The sequence below is a fragment of the Pongo pygmaeus genome, chromosome 3 (assembly GCF_028885625.2).
Source record: "Pongo pygmaeus isolate AG05252 chromosome 3, NHGRI_mPonPyg2-v2.0_pri, whole genome shotgun sequence".
NCBI classification, from domain to species: domain Eukaryota; kingdom Metazoa; phylum Chordata; class Mammalia; order Primates; family Hominidae; genus Pongo; species Pongo pygmaeus.
This window is the reverse complement of record NC_072376.2, coordinates 185617897-185634898: the sequence shown is the minus strand read 5'-3', so window position 1 is coordinate 185634898 and position 17002 is coordinate 185617897. Positions and strand designations below refer to the sequence as shown.

The window sequence follows — 17002 nt, the reverse complement described above, 5'->3', positions numbered from 1 at the left end:
AGCATTATGGGTATTGTCAATCAAGGCTTAAAAGTCTGGAGTATAGTTAATTTACATTAACGTTAAGAGTGATGTTAATGAGACATATACATATTTTTCTCTCGAAAGATTTTCTTTGGAAGAAAACATGTGCAGTAAGTTTTATATAGTATAACTTAATTCATGAGGACTTTATTTGTAGATGTACAAAATGATAAACTTATCTGCATTATTAATATGTCCATTGAAAAATTAGCACAATTCCTACCCTAATTTCTGATGACAGAACTGAGATATTCTAAAAATTAGAAGTGAATGAGATTAATTAAGCCATATTCAACGCCAGATAGAAGCAACACTTTTTTTTACATGGTTTAAAACAATTTTTCCAATACAGACTGTATGCAGAAATTCAAATAAGAACAAGATTACATTCTTGGCTACATGGAGTTATCAGTATCACCTCAAAAAAACAGGTGTGTCTAGGGGCCTTATGAAGGCACTCATTATCTTGGTAAATGTATCAAAAGTATGCCTGAGCCATGCAACTTCTGAAACCCAATGTGTCAGCAGATCTCAGCAAAAGACTCAAGTTAATCATGAATGAAGGTGAACACATGGAAATGAAACTGCTTCCACCCTCATAAGCAACCTTTTCCATCCTTGTAGGAAGACCAACGTGGGAAGAAAGTAACCAGCATATCTGTGAGTTAACATAGAAACAAATCCCAAGGAGATCAAAACACGTGATGCCTATGTGAATACTCTCCCTCCCTACTACTACTATTTTCTGTTTACACTTAAATTTACCTAAAGAAAAGACATGCCTATCTGCTTACACTCAGGTATGCCATCTCACAGGTTTGGGGACCACCACCACTCTTTCAAAGTGCTTTGCACCTTTCTGCTAGCATTCACGGGGTATTAATTTTACAACTTAAATCTCAGAAGCTAATTCTAATTCCTTGGTGGAAACCACAAGAAAAATACACAATTGATGTTACCTAATTAATTAGCATTAATTTTGTGCCTGTTTACAGTCTAAAAAGATGATATTCTTTCATCCTCCTAGCAACTTCTAAATGCTGGTAGCATTATTATATTCATTCTTTTTTTGGACAAGGAAATAGTCAAAGTCTGAGTCAAAGTCTCTTTCCACTGATTCTACTCAGTGATATCTGAGTGTAACCAGACAGACCTATCTTTTCTTTAGATAAATTTAATTGTAAGAGAAAAAATCAAGGTTGGGGGAGGGGAGGAGGACGATTATTCACACAGACCTGTAGTGTTTTGGTCTTTCTGGTATTTGTTTCTATTTGTTAACTCAAAAACAGGCTGGTTATTTTTTCCCACGTTGATCTTAATACAAGGATGTCAGCATTCATGTACTGAGTATGTGTTTCAGGAGAACTTTCATAAGTCTCTTCAATTCATCTATGTTTGGCAATCAGTCAGGCAACATCTGAAGGTGACATGGCACTACCATTTTAATTCCAAGAGAAGGAATAAAATTATTATATATCTTATATAAAATGACAAATAAAAACATGTCAATGTGGCGATTACAAATGAAATTATTTATTTACATTCCTAAACTTACATTGAGATAGCCAGAACTGCTTTTGTAGTTTGTATTTATACAGATCTATACAGATTTGCCAGATATAGAAAATACAAAGATGGGAAACTAGATAAATTAAACATTTTTTCTGAAATTCAGACTTAACTAATGAACTGTTTTTAATCTGTAAACCAGATCTGTGTAAAAAATGTATCAGAAAACTATTTTTTGATAAACTGCAAAAGCGATGTAGTTTTTGATATTATCTTTAGTAATACAAAATGTAGGAATATGACCTTTGGTAAGAAAAAGTGAGGAAAAAGAACATTACAAAGTCTCTCATAAGCTATAACAACCACCAAAACACATGCTGTCAAATTATCTAATTCATATCTTCTACTATCAGGTTTCAAGTTAGAATGAATGCAGATGAATTGCTGCTTTTTTACAGTTATATAAGGCTTATCTCATTTTTTTTTGACAGGGCCTGCACATAACAAAGATCTTAATGGAAGTTGAAATTGTCTTCAATTATACCGAATGTCTAAAGGTGGGTCAGCCGAGCTTTCTAAGCTCTTAAAATGTCTCTGATTTTTGTCAAGGTTACCAAATTAACAGAACTCTAGGACCTTTTGTCCTTACTTAAAAGTTAAAACTTGGAGGCTCGCACTACATACATTTTGATTTTTTTTTTTTTTTTTTTTTAGATTTCCCACATTAGGTTTGGAGATAAACTCACAAGTTTATAAGAAGGGCTCTGAAGATAAGCAAGGCAAGGCCTGAAGCTGAGGTCCCTTGCAGTCATGAGTGCTAAGGGAGTATGGCCTCTGATTTCAGAAATGGAGAGAAAGTTTATTTTCATCTACGATTTATTAATTTCTTTAGCAAATATTAATTATTAATTAAGCATCCTGACAGAGCAGGAGCATCGCCATCTTGGACAAGAACCACCATTTTAAAGTTCCCCTTGATCAAAAAACTGCCTAATCCAATCAAAGGGGCATCAGCCTAATGGCTAATGTCAGCATGACCATTAACCACAAATGACATCTCCAACCAGAAACACTCCAATCCTAAGATAAACCCTTTCCCAACCAGAGACATGCCAGCCCCAAGATAACTTCCCCTCTGACCAGGGAGAGGTCAGCCCCAAGATTACCTCCCCTCTGACCAGGGAGAGGTCAGCCCCAAGATTACCTCCCCTCTGACCAGGGAGAGGTCAGCCCCAAGATTACCTCCCCTCTGACCACAGACATTCTAACTCCACAATAAACTTCTCCTCCACACAGAAACATTGCAAGCCTGTGATAAGCTCTCTCCCTAAACCCTTAAATACTCTTAGTCTTTAAGAGAGCGTGCTCCTGACTGAAATTGGCCAGAAGCCCCTCTCAGATTTATTCTCCAAAATAAACCTGTCTTTCATGTTTTTCCTCTTTCTTTAACTCTTACACATCCCACTATTGTATATTCTAGTCTTTGGGGAAATAGCAGTGACAAAAACAAGCACCTATGTTTGCCTTTATGGAACTTACAGTCTTACATGGGGACACAGGCCATACATTTGCAGTTTTAACTTGAATAAAAATTGCTTTGGGAGAAAAAAATTCTCTGTCATTCTTTTTCTGCTATGCATCTATCTATCCATCAATTCATCTACCTAGCAAGTCTGTCTTACTCTGTCCATTAGTTGAGCATTCTTACTGTATCTTTTTAGGTCCACTTTGATTAGGGATAGATAGTCAGGAGACAGATTCCTCTACACACTCTTTGTTTAAAGTTCTGAATTTTTTGTAAATGACAATGGATCAAATAGTTCAACAAATATTTATCTTCCCAACCCATGCCATTCTGCTACTGACACTCAGTGTTAAGGGAAGAAATGTTATCTTTTTTCAAAGGTTAGTAGGTTCATGCTCTTAGAATTCAAAATTCCTAGTGATCAAAGGGTTTTTCAATTTAAATAAATAGAATACTTATTGCATTTAATATAAGACTCCCCTGACATGGATGCTAGATATGTTCTGATGCTAATTTTGATTTTGTTTATTTGTTTTCGAGACAGGGTCTTACTCTGTGGCCCAGGCTGAAGTGCAGTGATGCAATCACAGCTCACTGTAACCTCAAAAATCTAAGCTCAAGCCATCCTCCCACAGCCTCCAGAGTAACTAGGACTACAAGTGTGCCACCAGAATGGGCTAACTTTAATTTTTTGTTGAGACAGACTCTTGCTATTTTACCCAAGCTAGACTCCAACTTCTGGCCTCAGTAAATTCTCCTGCCTTTGGCCCCCCACAGAGGGCTGAAAATACAGGCATGAGCTACCATGCCTAGTCCTAATTTTACTAAATCTATCATGGTCTGCTTTATTGAAATTTTTTCCTCAGAAAAATCAAATAACATGTTTAAAATAATTAATACCACACCTTAAATTACTTACAAACTCTCTCAAGTGGGAATAACATAACAGATCATGGGCTTGTAACATTTGGAAATAATTATTGCAAAGAAGTGTAGTTTGTTTCTGTGAGCTTCATTATTTCTGACATATCTCATTAGTGTGCAGTGGTTAAATTTTCTATTTGTAGAATCTCTCAACCACTTTAATTAATTAAAGGAACCAAAGAAATAAAATCTCCTAATGACTGAAAATTATTTTTAGACATTTAGTTTTGAAGAAGTAAAAGGTTTCTATTCTCAAAAAAAAAAAATTTCTATTTCCAGGGATGAGCAAATGGGTGAATATGTACATTGGTTCAACCTATAGTAATTTTCTATTTTTTTGTATTTTAATTATTATTATTATTATTATTATTACATTTTAAGTTTTAGGGTACATGTGCACAATGTGCAGGTTAGTTATGTATGTATACATGTGCCATGCTGGTGTGCTGCACCCATTAACTCGCCATTTAGCATTAAGTATATCTCCTAATGCTATCCCTCCCCCCTCCCCCCACCCTACAACAGTCCCCAGAGTGTGATGTTCCCCTTCCTGTGTCCATGTGTTCTCATTGTTCAATTTCCCATCTATGAGTGAGAACCTGCGGTGTTTGGTTTTTTGTCCTTGTGATAGTTTACTGAGAATGATGATTTCCAATTTCATCCATGTCCCTACAAAGGACATGAACTCATCATTTTTTATGGCTGCATAGTATTCCATGGTGTATATGTGCCACATTTTCTTAATCCAGTCTATCATTGTTGGACATTTGGCTTAGTTCCAAGTCTTTGCTATTGTGAATAGTGCCGCAGTAAACACACGTGTGCATGTGTCTTTATAGAAGCATGATTTATAGTCCTTTGGGTATATACCCAGTAATGGGATGGCTGGGTCAAATGGTATTTCTAGTTCTAGATCCCTGAGGAATCGCCACACTGACTTCTACAAGGGCTGAACTAGTTTACAGTCCCACCAACAGTGTAAAAGTGTTCCTATTTCTCCACATCCTCTCCAGCACCTGTTGTTTCCTGACTTTTTAATGATTGCCATTCTAACTAGTGTGAGATGGTATCTCATTGTGGTTTTGATTTGCATTTCTCTGATGGCCAGTGATGAACAGAGCCCTCAGAAATAACGCCACATATCTACAACTATCTGATCTTTGACAAACCTGAGAAAAACAAGAAATGGGGAAAGGATTCCCTATTTAATAAATGGTGCTGGGAAAACTGGCTAGCCATATGTAGAAAGCTGAAACTGGATCCCTTCCTTACACCTTAAACAAAAATTAATTCAAGATGGATTAAAGATTTAAACGTTAGACGTGTAAAACCATAAAAACCCTAGAAGAAAACCTAGGCATTACCATTCAGGACACAGGCATGGGCAAGGACTTCATGTCTAAAACACCAAAAGCAATGGCAACAAAAGCCAAAATTGACAAATGGGATCTAATTAAACTCAAGAGCTTCTGCACAGCAAAAGAAACTACCATCAGAGTGAACAGGCAACCTACAAAATTGGAGAAAATTTTCGCAACCTACTCATCTGACAAAGGGCTAATATCCAGAATCTACAATGAACTCAAACAAATTTACAAGAAAAAAACAAACAACCCCATCAAAAAGTGAGTGAAGGATATGAACAGACACTTCTCAAAAGAAGACATTTATGCAACCAAAAGACACATGAAAAAATGCTCATCAACCTATAGTAATTTTCTGACTATGACCCAGGTACTTCCCCTCTTCAAAGAGTTAATTGGTAGTAAAGATAGATAGAAACTCACAGTCAAATCATGTGAAAATTGCCGTGGTATTGATTCAGTGTACTATAGTAGTAATGAAGAATGATTCCAAAGGTAGAAACCAACAATTGTTATGGGCTTCTGTGTGCAAGTGACTGTGTAAACATTTTATATGCATTCTCTTTAATACCCACAACCACTCTGTGAGATTATTATTATTATTCTAATTTTACTATTAGAGAAACTGAGTCATGGAGTTTTTCTTTTTTTTTTAAGTAATTTGTTCAAGGCCACACAGTAAATGGTGTAGCCTGATATGGCAGGTGGCAGGGTTTCAGAGAACATGGGCTGAAGATGTTATTCTCTTTGATCCTTAGTGATTGGTTAGAAGAAAAAACACAGAAAGAAGGGAACTGTTATAGAGATACATTTCAGATAGTGAAAACATTATTTAATAAAACACAGGAGTGATAAATATATGCCATGCGAAGCAAAATTTGGCATCTTGGTTTTATCATGACAAAACCTGCCATATGGACTATAGAGAAAGATGAACTAGAGAACTCATCAAGGGCCTCTTCAGGGAGGGTGGACTTTGATATGTTGTACATAAGAAAAAGTTATAAATAGAGAGGGAAGACTGCCAGTTTTGATTCTTATAAATATTATTTTGGTAATGGATTTGATTAGACAAAAATGGAACAGAACAACAAGCTACAAGGACCTTTCAGGAATTTAAGCAAGTGAATTAAAGCCTCAGTTCAAGGGAATGAGAAGGAAAAATGACTACAAAGTACTTTGGAGGTAAATTTGGCAAGATTTGTTCATTGACTGGATGTGGGATGTGAGGAAGAAAGAGGAATCATAAGAGCAATTCATAGGTGTCTAGTTTCAATGGATGATGATGTCATCAAGCGAGGAAGTGAACTTTTCTAATTTAAAATTAGAACATGTGGACACATTGAGTTTGAAATACCAGTGTGACTTCTAGCTCCAGATGTCCAGTAGTTTGTTCAATGTTCAGGTCAGAAGCATGAGAAGAGTTTAGTTGTACAGAATGAAAAAACTGATCACCCAGGTATAGTGTGCACAATTATGAGTTGTGAGTAATGAGTGGAACCCTGAGGATCATCAATATTTAAGAAAAATATAGCAGAAGAGAAGACCAAGGAAAAGCCCATAGAGGAAACGATGAGAAAAGCATGCCCCAGATAAGAAGAATGCGAGCAATGCCAAATGAAGCAGAGAGGGTCCAATATTAAATTATTACATTAAATAAATTAAGTTTGTTTAATAATATTAATTAATGTGAACAAATACACTTATAAATTACTTAAATTATCAAATTAATTATTAAATCCTCATATAAAGAGTTCATTGCATTCTGTAATTGAGCCATTCTTTGAAATGCTAGTTGTACAACTTCAGAATTAACTTTATAAATTCACAGGGACACCAGAGAGAGGCCTCTGAAGATAGTGCCTCTGCTCTTTGTAAAGGTATAAAAGGAGGTTCTTACCAATATGTTGCACATATTCATAAGCAGTAGGGTTGAAGGAAAGAAATGATTATTTTTAAGTTGTTTTATAATCTATGAACTATAAGTCTAAATTTTATACTCAAAGTTGTTGGAGATATTACTAACTCTCATCTAGTTCAATTCTAGAATTTTATAGCCAGAATAATAATGGCCAAAATTTATTGAGTGCTTACTTTGTACCCAGCCAAGATCTAATAGCTTTACATGTAGAAACTCAATTTCCCCAAGAGTACATGACAAGTAAGATATATAACTTGTTCATGATCACACAGCTAGTAAAGGGAAAGCCAAGATAGAAAGCTAGGGTGATGCCCAATAACCTATTTAACCACCACCACTCATTGACAATGGGAAAAGGGAGTCCTGTAAATTGTGTCATTGGTTATTTGATTGGAACCATCATCCAGGGCCCCTTCTTCAACCAATGTGCCCCATTTTATGCCCCTTTTGACTCACTAACGAAAAAAGGGGGTTAACCCCATTTGCAGACATAGAAAATGAATAGAATACACTGATATTATTCATCATGCACTGCCTTGGAAAAAGCTTATTATCTTGGGTTCAATTTTTAGGCTAAGTACAGGCCCAGAATCCATAAGCTTTTTCAAACCTTAGAATGTAAGATGCCCAGCATTAACGTGAAATACTGTGGCATTTGTTGTTGTTGTTTTGTTTTGTTTTTGTTTTGCTATGTACATTGGCCTTCAGCTCCCTTGTAGGACTTCTCTGATCCTAAAATGAAAAGTGGATTAAAGAATTTCAAAATAATATTTTCTATATCTGCTACTAATGATGCCTTGTAATTTCTCTCAGATGAAAATGACCTTCATAGTACTAAATAATAATAAGACACATTCTTGATCTACACTGGTAAGGACTTGAGTTTACCATACAATACTTACTATTGTATAGGATAAATTGAGTTTTCACTAAAACTAACAAAATAGATTACCTTTCTGAATTCTGAAATTGGCAAAAACCAATTTTAGATATATTGAGTAGTGAACTTTTCTAAAAGTTGAAACATGTTTATCATCATTCATTCATTTGCTGTACCCTTTTTCACACACTTCTTAATCATCAGGTGTTAACATATTAAACTTAGGGGGTATGTTGTTTCCTTTACACTTTTCAATTACAGGGAGAGATAGAGGAAGCAAATTAGGGAGCAAGCTGAAGAAGCTGAATGCAAACTTCTGTACCGGACTTGAAAGCAATTGCTTCCGGTCTTGAAACCTGGACTTGAATTGCAATATTTCACACATTAGACTTCCTATCTTCTGGATGAAAATCTGATATAATGAAAACATAATGGAATTGCATTTTAATTGAAAGTAGCCATTTCTATTCTCTTTCAACTTCTATGTACTAATAATACCTTACATTTTCTAACAAGAGCAGTACAATCACAAACAGTTGTGGTGTAGGTTATTCAGTCAAGTGCAACATCAACTGCACAGAAGTAGTTTTCCTCTCCCATTATTTCCCTCTTTTCTCATCCTATATAGATGGTACCCCATGATTTCCCAATGTGTGTTGATTCAAGTTTAGAAGTCAATCATCAGTTCCATGGTCACTACTAAATTGCCTTCTTACAACTCAGCAATAATACCGTTCATTTAGGAGGAACAAGTTATCTGTATCCTAGAAATTAGAAGAGTTTACAGCATCTCTTTTAACGTTTTTTATGTAAATACAGAATTATGGGACACTGTTGAAATGTGTCATGCCACTGTAGATGAAAATATACTTTCCTAGGTACAATGTGACTAAAATCAAGGTAATAATTAGTAAGTGAATCTTATTTAATGGCACTGCAGGCCAGCTGTGATAAAGCATTCTCATAAGAAGAAAGTATACACATAAGAATGTATACATCATTTATGATCTTACAGCTTTCAGTACCTCCATTGGGACTTATTGCCTGCTACTTAGAAGCTGCAGATATTTAAATGTAGATGTGGATCTTGGAATTATATATCCCTGAATCTTTGCTGCTCAATGTGACTTCTTGTGATTCATAGATCATTTTTGCAATAAGAAATCCATGCGGTTTTATTAGATAACCATGTCACCTATGGTCTTAAGTAAGTCAGCAGGGCAGTCATGCCATTAGGCCCTCTTCTGGATTTTATACTGATGTGTAAGGGATCTCGAGTAAGGGAAAACACATCAGTGTACATTTAGCAAAAACAATATGTTCAGGGACTCCTGTCAGCTTACCATGGGGCTGAGAGTCGTATGTCAGGGCATCTTTTGGACTCAGCCTGGGTTCTGTTACAGTAGAGGTACCACTACTCATCATGCATATCTCACCTTTCACAGAGAAGTAGAATTAAGTGGTTTAGTCAGTGGGTGGATGGATAGGCTGATTGGTGCCTGTTTCAATATGGGGTAACCCCAGATGTTTTTTACAGGAGTGGCCTGAGAAAGCTACGTGCCTTATATGTGGGATCCCTGGGGCAGTTTGATGGGATACTAGATTAAGATCACCCCTGGTGGTGGGGAAAGTCCCAGTTTTAAGGGAATCTAAACTTGAAATTCATACCTCCAGCAGGGATAATGTTTGGCTAAAACTTAACAAACCAAGTCTGATTCATAGTACTTACTTCTCTGATTCTTTAAAAAAACACTGATGTCATTTTAACTCTTACTTTCGGTTCAGGGGTACATGTGCAGATTTGTTATATAAGTAAACTCATGTCATAAGGGTTTGTTGTACAGATTATTTCATCACCCAGGTACTAAGCCTAGTACCCAATAGTTATTTTTTCCTATCCTGTCCCTCCTCCCACCCTTTACCCTCAAGTAGGCCCCAATGTATTCTCATCATTAAGTTCCCACTTATAAGTGTGAATGTGTGATATTTGGTTTCTATTCCTATGTTAGTATGCCAGGGATAATGGCCTCCAGCTCCATCTATGTTCCAGCAAAGGATATGATCTCACTCTTTTTCATGGATGCATAGTATTCCATGGTGTATATGTACCCCATTTTCTTTATCCAGTCTGCCATTGATGGACATTTAGGTTGATTCCATGTTTTTGCTAATGTGAATAGTGCTGCAGTGAACATTTGTGTGCATGTGTCTTCATGGCAGAATGATTTATATTCCTTTGGGTACATACCCAGTAATGGAATTGCTGAGTCAAATAGTAGTTCTGTTTTTAGGTCTTTGGGAAATTGCCACACTGCTTTCCACAATAGTTGAACTAATTTACACCCATACCAATAGTGTATAAGTGTTCTCTTTTCTCTGAACCTCACCAGCCTCTGTTTTTTTTTTTTTTTTTTTTTGACTTTTTAATAGCCATCATTATTTTAGAATTTTTTCCAAGGGTCAAAAACAAGCACACTGAAGTTTGGAACCTAAAATTTGCCTTTTTCTATGTATAGAAATTATTCTTCTGACTGCAGTCTTGGGCAGTTATTTCCTTCATCACAATTACATGACTATTATTATTCATGGTTAAAAGGTAAATTTTGCATTTTCTCTGAGTATGTTGCAATGGTTCAGGCAAGGAGCATCCAATCTTTTGGCTTCCCTGGTCCACACTGGAAGAAAAATTGTCTTGGGTCACACATAAAATACACTAACACTGATAATATCTGACGAGCTAAAAACAAAACAAAACAAAAATTACAAAAAAAAATCTCATGATGTTTTAAGAAACTCTATGAATTTGTGTTGGGTCATATTCAAAGCCAACCTGGGCCGCATGCGGCCTGCAGGCCATGGGTTGGACCAACTTGGTTTAGCCCTTCAAGCATGAACTTACGCAAAGCAGTCATGAGTAACCTGCTGTCTTTTCTCTATATTGGGGTACTTATTTTTCCTACCCTTTCTAGTTTGGTGATACCTTTTCTTGAAATATATTTTTTTAATAGTGAAATCATATCTGGTTTCTGTAATCCAGCTTCATATCCAATTCTTTGCAAGGCCTCAAGGGCTTTAAGTAGCAGAGCTGGAACTTGAATTCAAGACTCTCTGTCTCCAATGCTTAGGCTCTTAACCATTCACTGTATTTCTACTTATCTCATGAGTCTATGGTTTTATAATACTCAGTATTGTAAAATAAATAAATAGATAAATGGACAAATGAAAGGAAAATCTTTTCTTCATAGAGACTTTCATTTATTTTCTAAGAAGCAGAGTTTCAACTTGGCAAAACCAGAGGAAAACATGTACCCAATCAAAAAAAGAATTGCTTAAATTTTATTTCAAACTCAAAATGTGTCTCCACTAAGTTGGATATGGACTTAATAATTTTGCAGAAGTATAATATGTCAAAGTCAAAGCTGTCAAGTGATAGAGCTAGAGTTTATTCAGGATATAAAATTAAATTTTCTTTCATCATTGCTCCACTAGCCTCTCAGTTGCTAGCATTAAGCAGTTCTTTACAGAGCTACAATATTGCGGTAAGGTTTTTTTGTGTTGTGAGATAGCCACAAGTTTACAAAGTAGCATATATATATATGAATTCCGTGTGTGTGTGTGTGTGTGTGTTTGTGTGTGTATTCTCCATATAGTCTTCCTGATCTACGTTTTGAGAGGCCAGGCAGAAAAAAGATGAGAAAATAAAGGATGTGTATTTAATTAGTCTCTAATCCAATGCTGGACATTTGCCCAGTAACTTCCCATGCCTCCTCTACCCTTAATCCAGCCTCTCTGTGTTCTAGAATGACCCTTATCTTCTGGAGACGTTCGCACCAGCATGGCCCTGTGAAATCTCAAATGTGCCTTGGTTTGGGTAAAGCAAAGCAGCCTTGCTAGGCTGCCTAACTCTTTTTCCATGATAAAGACAGAATCAGATGTCCCACAAGGGGCCAGCCCAAAATCCATTTAAGTACCTCAATAAATTCTACTGCACATCAGTCTGTGAAGCTATATAAAACATATTTAACTCTGTTTTATGACCTATTTTACTAGTTTTGAGAGCCTTTCCAAACTTTAGAATCACTGTTTTCTCCAGGAGGAAGGCGTTGATTGGCCCCCTGCAGTCCTGGAAGGCCATTATGGAGACTGGAATTGGTGTGCTCGAGTCATTATGATTCTCATGAATCCTCTATTTCAATACTTGGGTATACACATAGTGAAATGATGGTTTCTGTTATTGTTGTGATCCTAAGGAAAAATGGGTAATAAATTAGATTCAATTATCTAGAATGTCTATATAATTGTGGTACATTTTATTAAATTAATGATAGTTACCAGAATTGTTTCAGTTTCTCAGAATAAAACATCTGAGAAAACTACAAAGAAAGGAACCTTGGATACCTAACTGTGAAAACTGTACATTTTAAATTAAACTAGCATTTATCAAAGCATATAAAATTGACCCACTGTGTGACTTAGGACTTCATCTTTATAAGTCGCTGTTTACTCATTTATAAATATTACAAATGTACCATGTCACCTACAAATCCCTCATCTCAAAGATCCTATTATTCTAATATGAATTTGTTCCTCAGTTGACATAAGACATTTAATTCTTATTAGGGGAGAATTTTGTTAAAACACATTTCATAAACGTGGATGAATTTGATGTTCAAAACTTGTCAGCTTAAGAAAAATCTTGAATGCTGAGAGATTGATATTTTTATTTTATTGAGTAAGTGTTATAATTCAGGATAAAAGAAAATATTTGTGAAGTTTTCTTTTTTCCATTGTGTAGATGCAGTGATTTTTTTAAAATTAAGAGCAGATGGATATTTAGACATCAAAAAGAGCTGCTTGAAATACTGAACATTGTATTATTAAAGCTCACATGCTGAGGTTTGCTGACAAGAGGAATAGTCATAAAACATAACCTTTTATTTCATCAAAGAAAGTTATGCCTACCCAAGATCTGAAGCCCAACATCCATAAAATGGTTTCACACTGGTGACATTCTATTCAAAACAGCTGTCTGGAAGAAAAATAAATGGGATTTAATCTGCCATAAAATGAATTGCACAATTTATTTTTCTTGAGGAAGTCATGCCTTTGTGACGTTGGTGAGCTGTAACAGTTTTGCTTCTAAAAGCAGCGCCTCCTTCTATGCCAAACCCATATTAATTCAGCCATGTGGAATTTTCCTACACAAAAAGCAGTTGGAAAGTCAGAGAAGCTTATCCAACACCTGATGCTTTTCTCTGCCTTTAAAAGTATTAGTTTAAAACATGAGCCCAGGATAGACTTTCCATCCAGAGGTAGACAGATTTTAAGATGCTTGGTCATAAAGATTGAAATATATGAAACTGTCAAAGTCAACCATTAATGTCCTACAAAAAATGGAATTTCATATACTACAAACTAATATTTGAGAAGAGAGCAAAACTGCAAAAGAGTGAAATGTGAGTTAGAAAAATGACAACTAAATGAGATTAATCATCTCTTCAAAATGAAATGCTTAAAAAATGTAAAAGCTACTCATAGGACAAATGTAAATATTTATAAGCCCCAAATTAACTAAGTCAGAAAACTTTTCAATATAGACATTTTAAAGACAATCGAGTAATAGTATGTTTTGCTTATTTCATTGATTTAGTACTCATCATACCTTTTACAATAAAAGAAAAGAAAGCAAGCATAAGATTTTTTTTCTACTGTGGAATTTGCTGTAATACTACATGTGATAACTAAGATACAGCCTAATATAGGGTAGACATTGAAACTTAGGTTGTGCCTTTCCATTCCATCACTTCATTTTATCACATATTTTCCAAAATTCTTATATGTGTGTTCAAATTAGCCTGCATGTATTTCATTGTAATGCCATTCTCTCAAACAACTTACATTAGAACACTTCTAACAGTTCTTTTTTGTTAAAGCTAGCTACATAAAAAATGTCTATTTGCATGGTTCAGCAAATATATCTTTGTAAATTAAATGTGAATCCTAAAATAATTAAACTGAAAATAATTTTAACTGAGATATATTATTACTTTCTTTAGAAGACAGAAGATATTATCTCCATAATAACTTTTTGCAATGTTCTGACTACCAATGCCCTCATTATAAAAGCTAATCCATAATGCAATTTATTAAGAAAAAATATATATTTCTATACTGTCTCAAAATCCTTTTTCTTAATTTACAAAATGAGCACCTGCTTAAAACAGATTTCTACTAGAATGAATAAAGTATTGTAGTAGTAAGCATGAGGCTTGTGAATGTGTGTAGCATTCCTGAAAACTTGAGAGATTATTCACATTCGCACTTCAGGAGAAAAAGGAGACAATACAAAGCTACCGTACACATGAAGGCAAAGGTGAGAATCAATAAGGGTATATAACTATCATTATTTTTGTCAGATAAATTCTGTTGTTTCTGAAGATATTTACATCCAGTGGGACTGAATTTTTAATTTACAAGTAAGAGGGAGAGAAATCTCAAAAGTGCTTTTCTTCTGAGGCAGATTCTACTCCAAGCATATTCTGCTACTGGTGGGTAATATCCATCTTTTACAAATGCACAAAGACTTTTTATGAATTGAGTTTTTATTTTCTAACTTCCCAAACTTTTACCCCTTTATGTTGTAGGATAATTTTCCTGACATTGATTGCACATTACTGTGGTATGTTCATACATCTGACCACAGAAAGCAATGTTGCCCAATGTCCCAGATTCCCTCACATTCACAAATGTTAAAGTAATTTGTTAACAGAGCCATTAAGACAATCTGCACATTTAACTTTTATGCAACATGATATACAAATATCAGAAAGTAGAATAGCTCCTTTCCATTCTTTGGCATATAATGCTGAATTTCTAAATATACTGGTGTATTTTTTAACATTTGCTTAGTTCCTGCTACTAAACAGTATTTGGTTTGATATTGTAGTTTGATTTTTTAAATGCAATTATCCTCACCATTTTAAATAGGAATATTAAATCTAAATAACTCCAAGATTTATTTTGAGTGACTAGCTCTCAATAAATCTGAGACATAAAAATTGCTTGTCTTATAATCTAGTGAAGTACCTGATGCAATACCAGCACTAAAACATTTTTGTTGACTGTTGTCTCAGAATCTTTAAATGCACTTTAGTGTTAGCATTGTATAATATAAAATAAAAAGGCACTACCATTCTTCTTCGGTTTTACAACCTTTTTCACCCTGATGATATCTTCCAACTTTGAATAGTTGCAAAACTTGTGCTGATTGATTTGTCTGCTTATGGAAACTTTCCTTAATGTATACTTGGAGACTATTTGTGTAAAATAGAAATTGAATTCAAAACTTGACATCATCATTTGTGAAATCATTAAAAATATCTCTGCTATTTTAAAGATTTAAAAACACTTTCAGCCATGTGAAGGGTCTAGGATTTTTTAATGGTAATGTGGATCATTATAGGAATTGCTTTACTATTTCCATATATATATGTATGTATACATACATATCGTATATACACATATATAAAATATTTTTTTCCTTGTGAACTTGGCATAAAAGCTATTGACTGATTCCAAAGCAAAATAGATTTATAAAGTTTTGAAAGACATTATTTGTTTAACAAAAAGGGAAAATTGGCAAGGGGATGAGGTATGACAGTAAATTGGAATTAAACATCAAATGCTATAAAATGAGTTCACAAGAAAGCAAGGTAAATATCTACAATTTTTGGAAAATGGCGATATCTAGCAAGGAAATATAACAATTAATGTTACATTAAAATACTGTCGATGTCCTTTACAAACTTATAAATGCAGTATCAATTGCACACTAAACAGTATAAACAAACAGCAAAATTTATTTTGCAATAACATGTAAGAAACGAGATTTTTGAAGTTACTTATTGCACCCATATTATTCACTGAGGCTTCAACTTTTGGGACAGAGTTTCGCTCTGACACCCAGGCTGGAGTGCAGTGGCATGATCTTGGCTCACTGCAACCTCCATCTCCCAGGTTCAAGCAATTATCCTGTCTCAGCCTCCCAAAGTGCTGGGATTACAGGTGTGAGCCACTGTGCCTGGCCATTCAACCCCAATTTTAAAATGCATGACAGTGATTTTGAAACTTTAATTCCTATAGAAAGTACACACAGATCCTGTTGAAAGGCAGATTCTGATTCATCTGGTGAGGACTGAGAGTCTGCATTTCTAGCAAGCTTCAAGCTGCTGCTGCTGGTCCATGCACCACACTTTGGATAGTAGGAGTGTGGGCTAAGGAAAAGTAAGCTGGATTTCTTGAAAGTTGTTGGCATTGGGAGGATAGTTTCAAGTCTGTTTTTCCCTCTAAAGAGTACATGGAGAATAACAGATCTTTCTGAAACTCAAATATTCAACTACTTACCTTTTCTGTCCAGGAACTTTGAAACAAGCAGGAGCAGAAATGAGTGAGTGTGCGCCTGTGTGCCTCTGTTTGTGTGTGCATACTCGGGTGTACAGTAGTGCCTCCATACTTGCATTAAGGAAAGTGTGTCAGCAACTCTCCTGCGACTATCCTCAATTAGGCTTGCATTCATCTAAGCATGCAAAGTTCAGAGAATTGTCAGGTTCAAATATACCCTATCTCTGAGGTTAAGCCCCAGCCTATTTCACACATTTCAACATTTTCCATGTGGATGCCGTTAAGGTTGCCTGGAATTTGGAGATAAGCCCGGGATTAGTCTTGCTTTAAAGTCACCATGAAGCCTTGTTATAGGCCTCAAGTTAAGTTGTTAAATGTATTTCTCAGAGCTTACTGGAAAAAAAAATAGCCACATTCACTAACTTTGGTAAGCTTCAGATACACAGTGGTGGTTG

General features: G+C 35.2%; 1 protein-coding gene across 1 annotated transcript in view; it reads right to left on the bottom strand.

The window, feature by feature from the left end:
• Window positions 1-11387: 11387 nt before the first annotated feature.
• LOC129034654 (polypeptide N-acetylgalactosaminyltransferase-like 6) overlaps window positions 11388-17002 on the bottom strand; it is a 542395-nt gene continuing 536780 nt past the window's right edge. The window contains exons 6-7 of the mRNA XM_054484100.2: window positions 13110-13176; window positions 11388-12392 (exon numbers count right to left, since the gene is read on the bottom strand). Of these exons, the coding sequence (XP_054340075.1) occupies window positions 13160-13176 (17 nt within the window). The 3' untranslated portion in view covers window positions 11388-12392; window positions 13110-13159. The remainder of the gene's footprint in view (window positions 12393-13109; window positions 13177-17002) is intronic.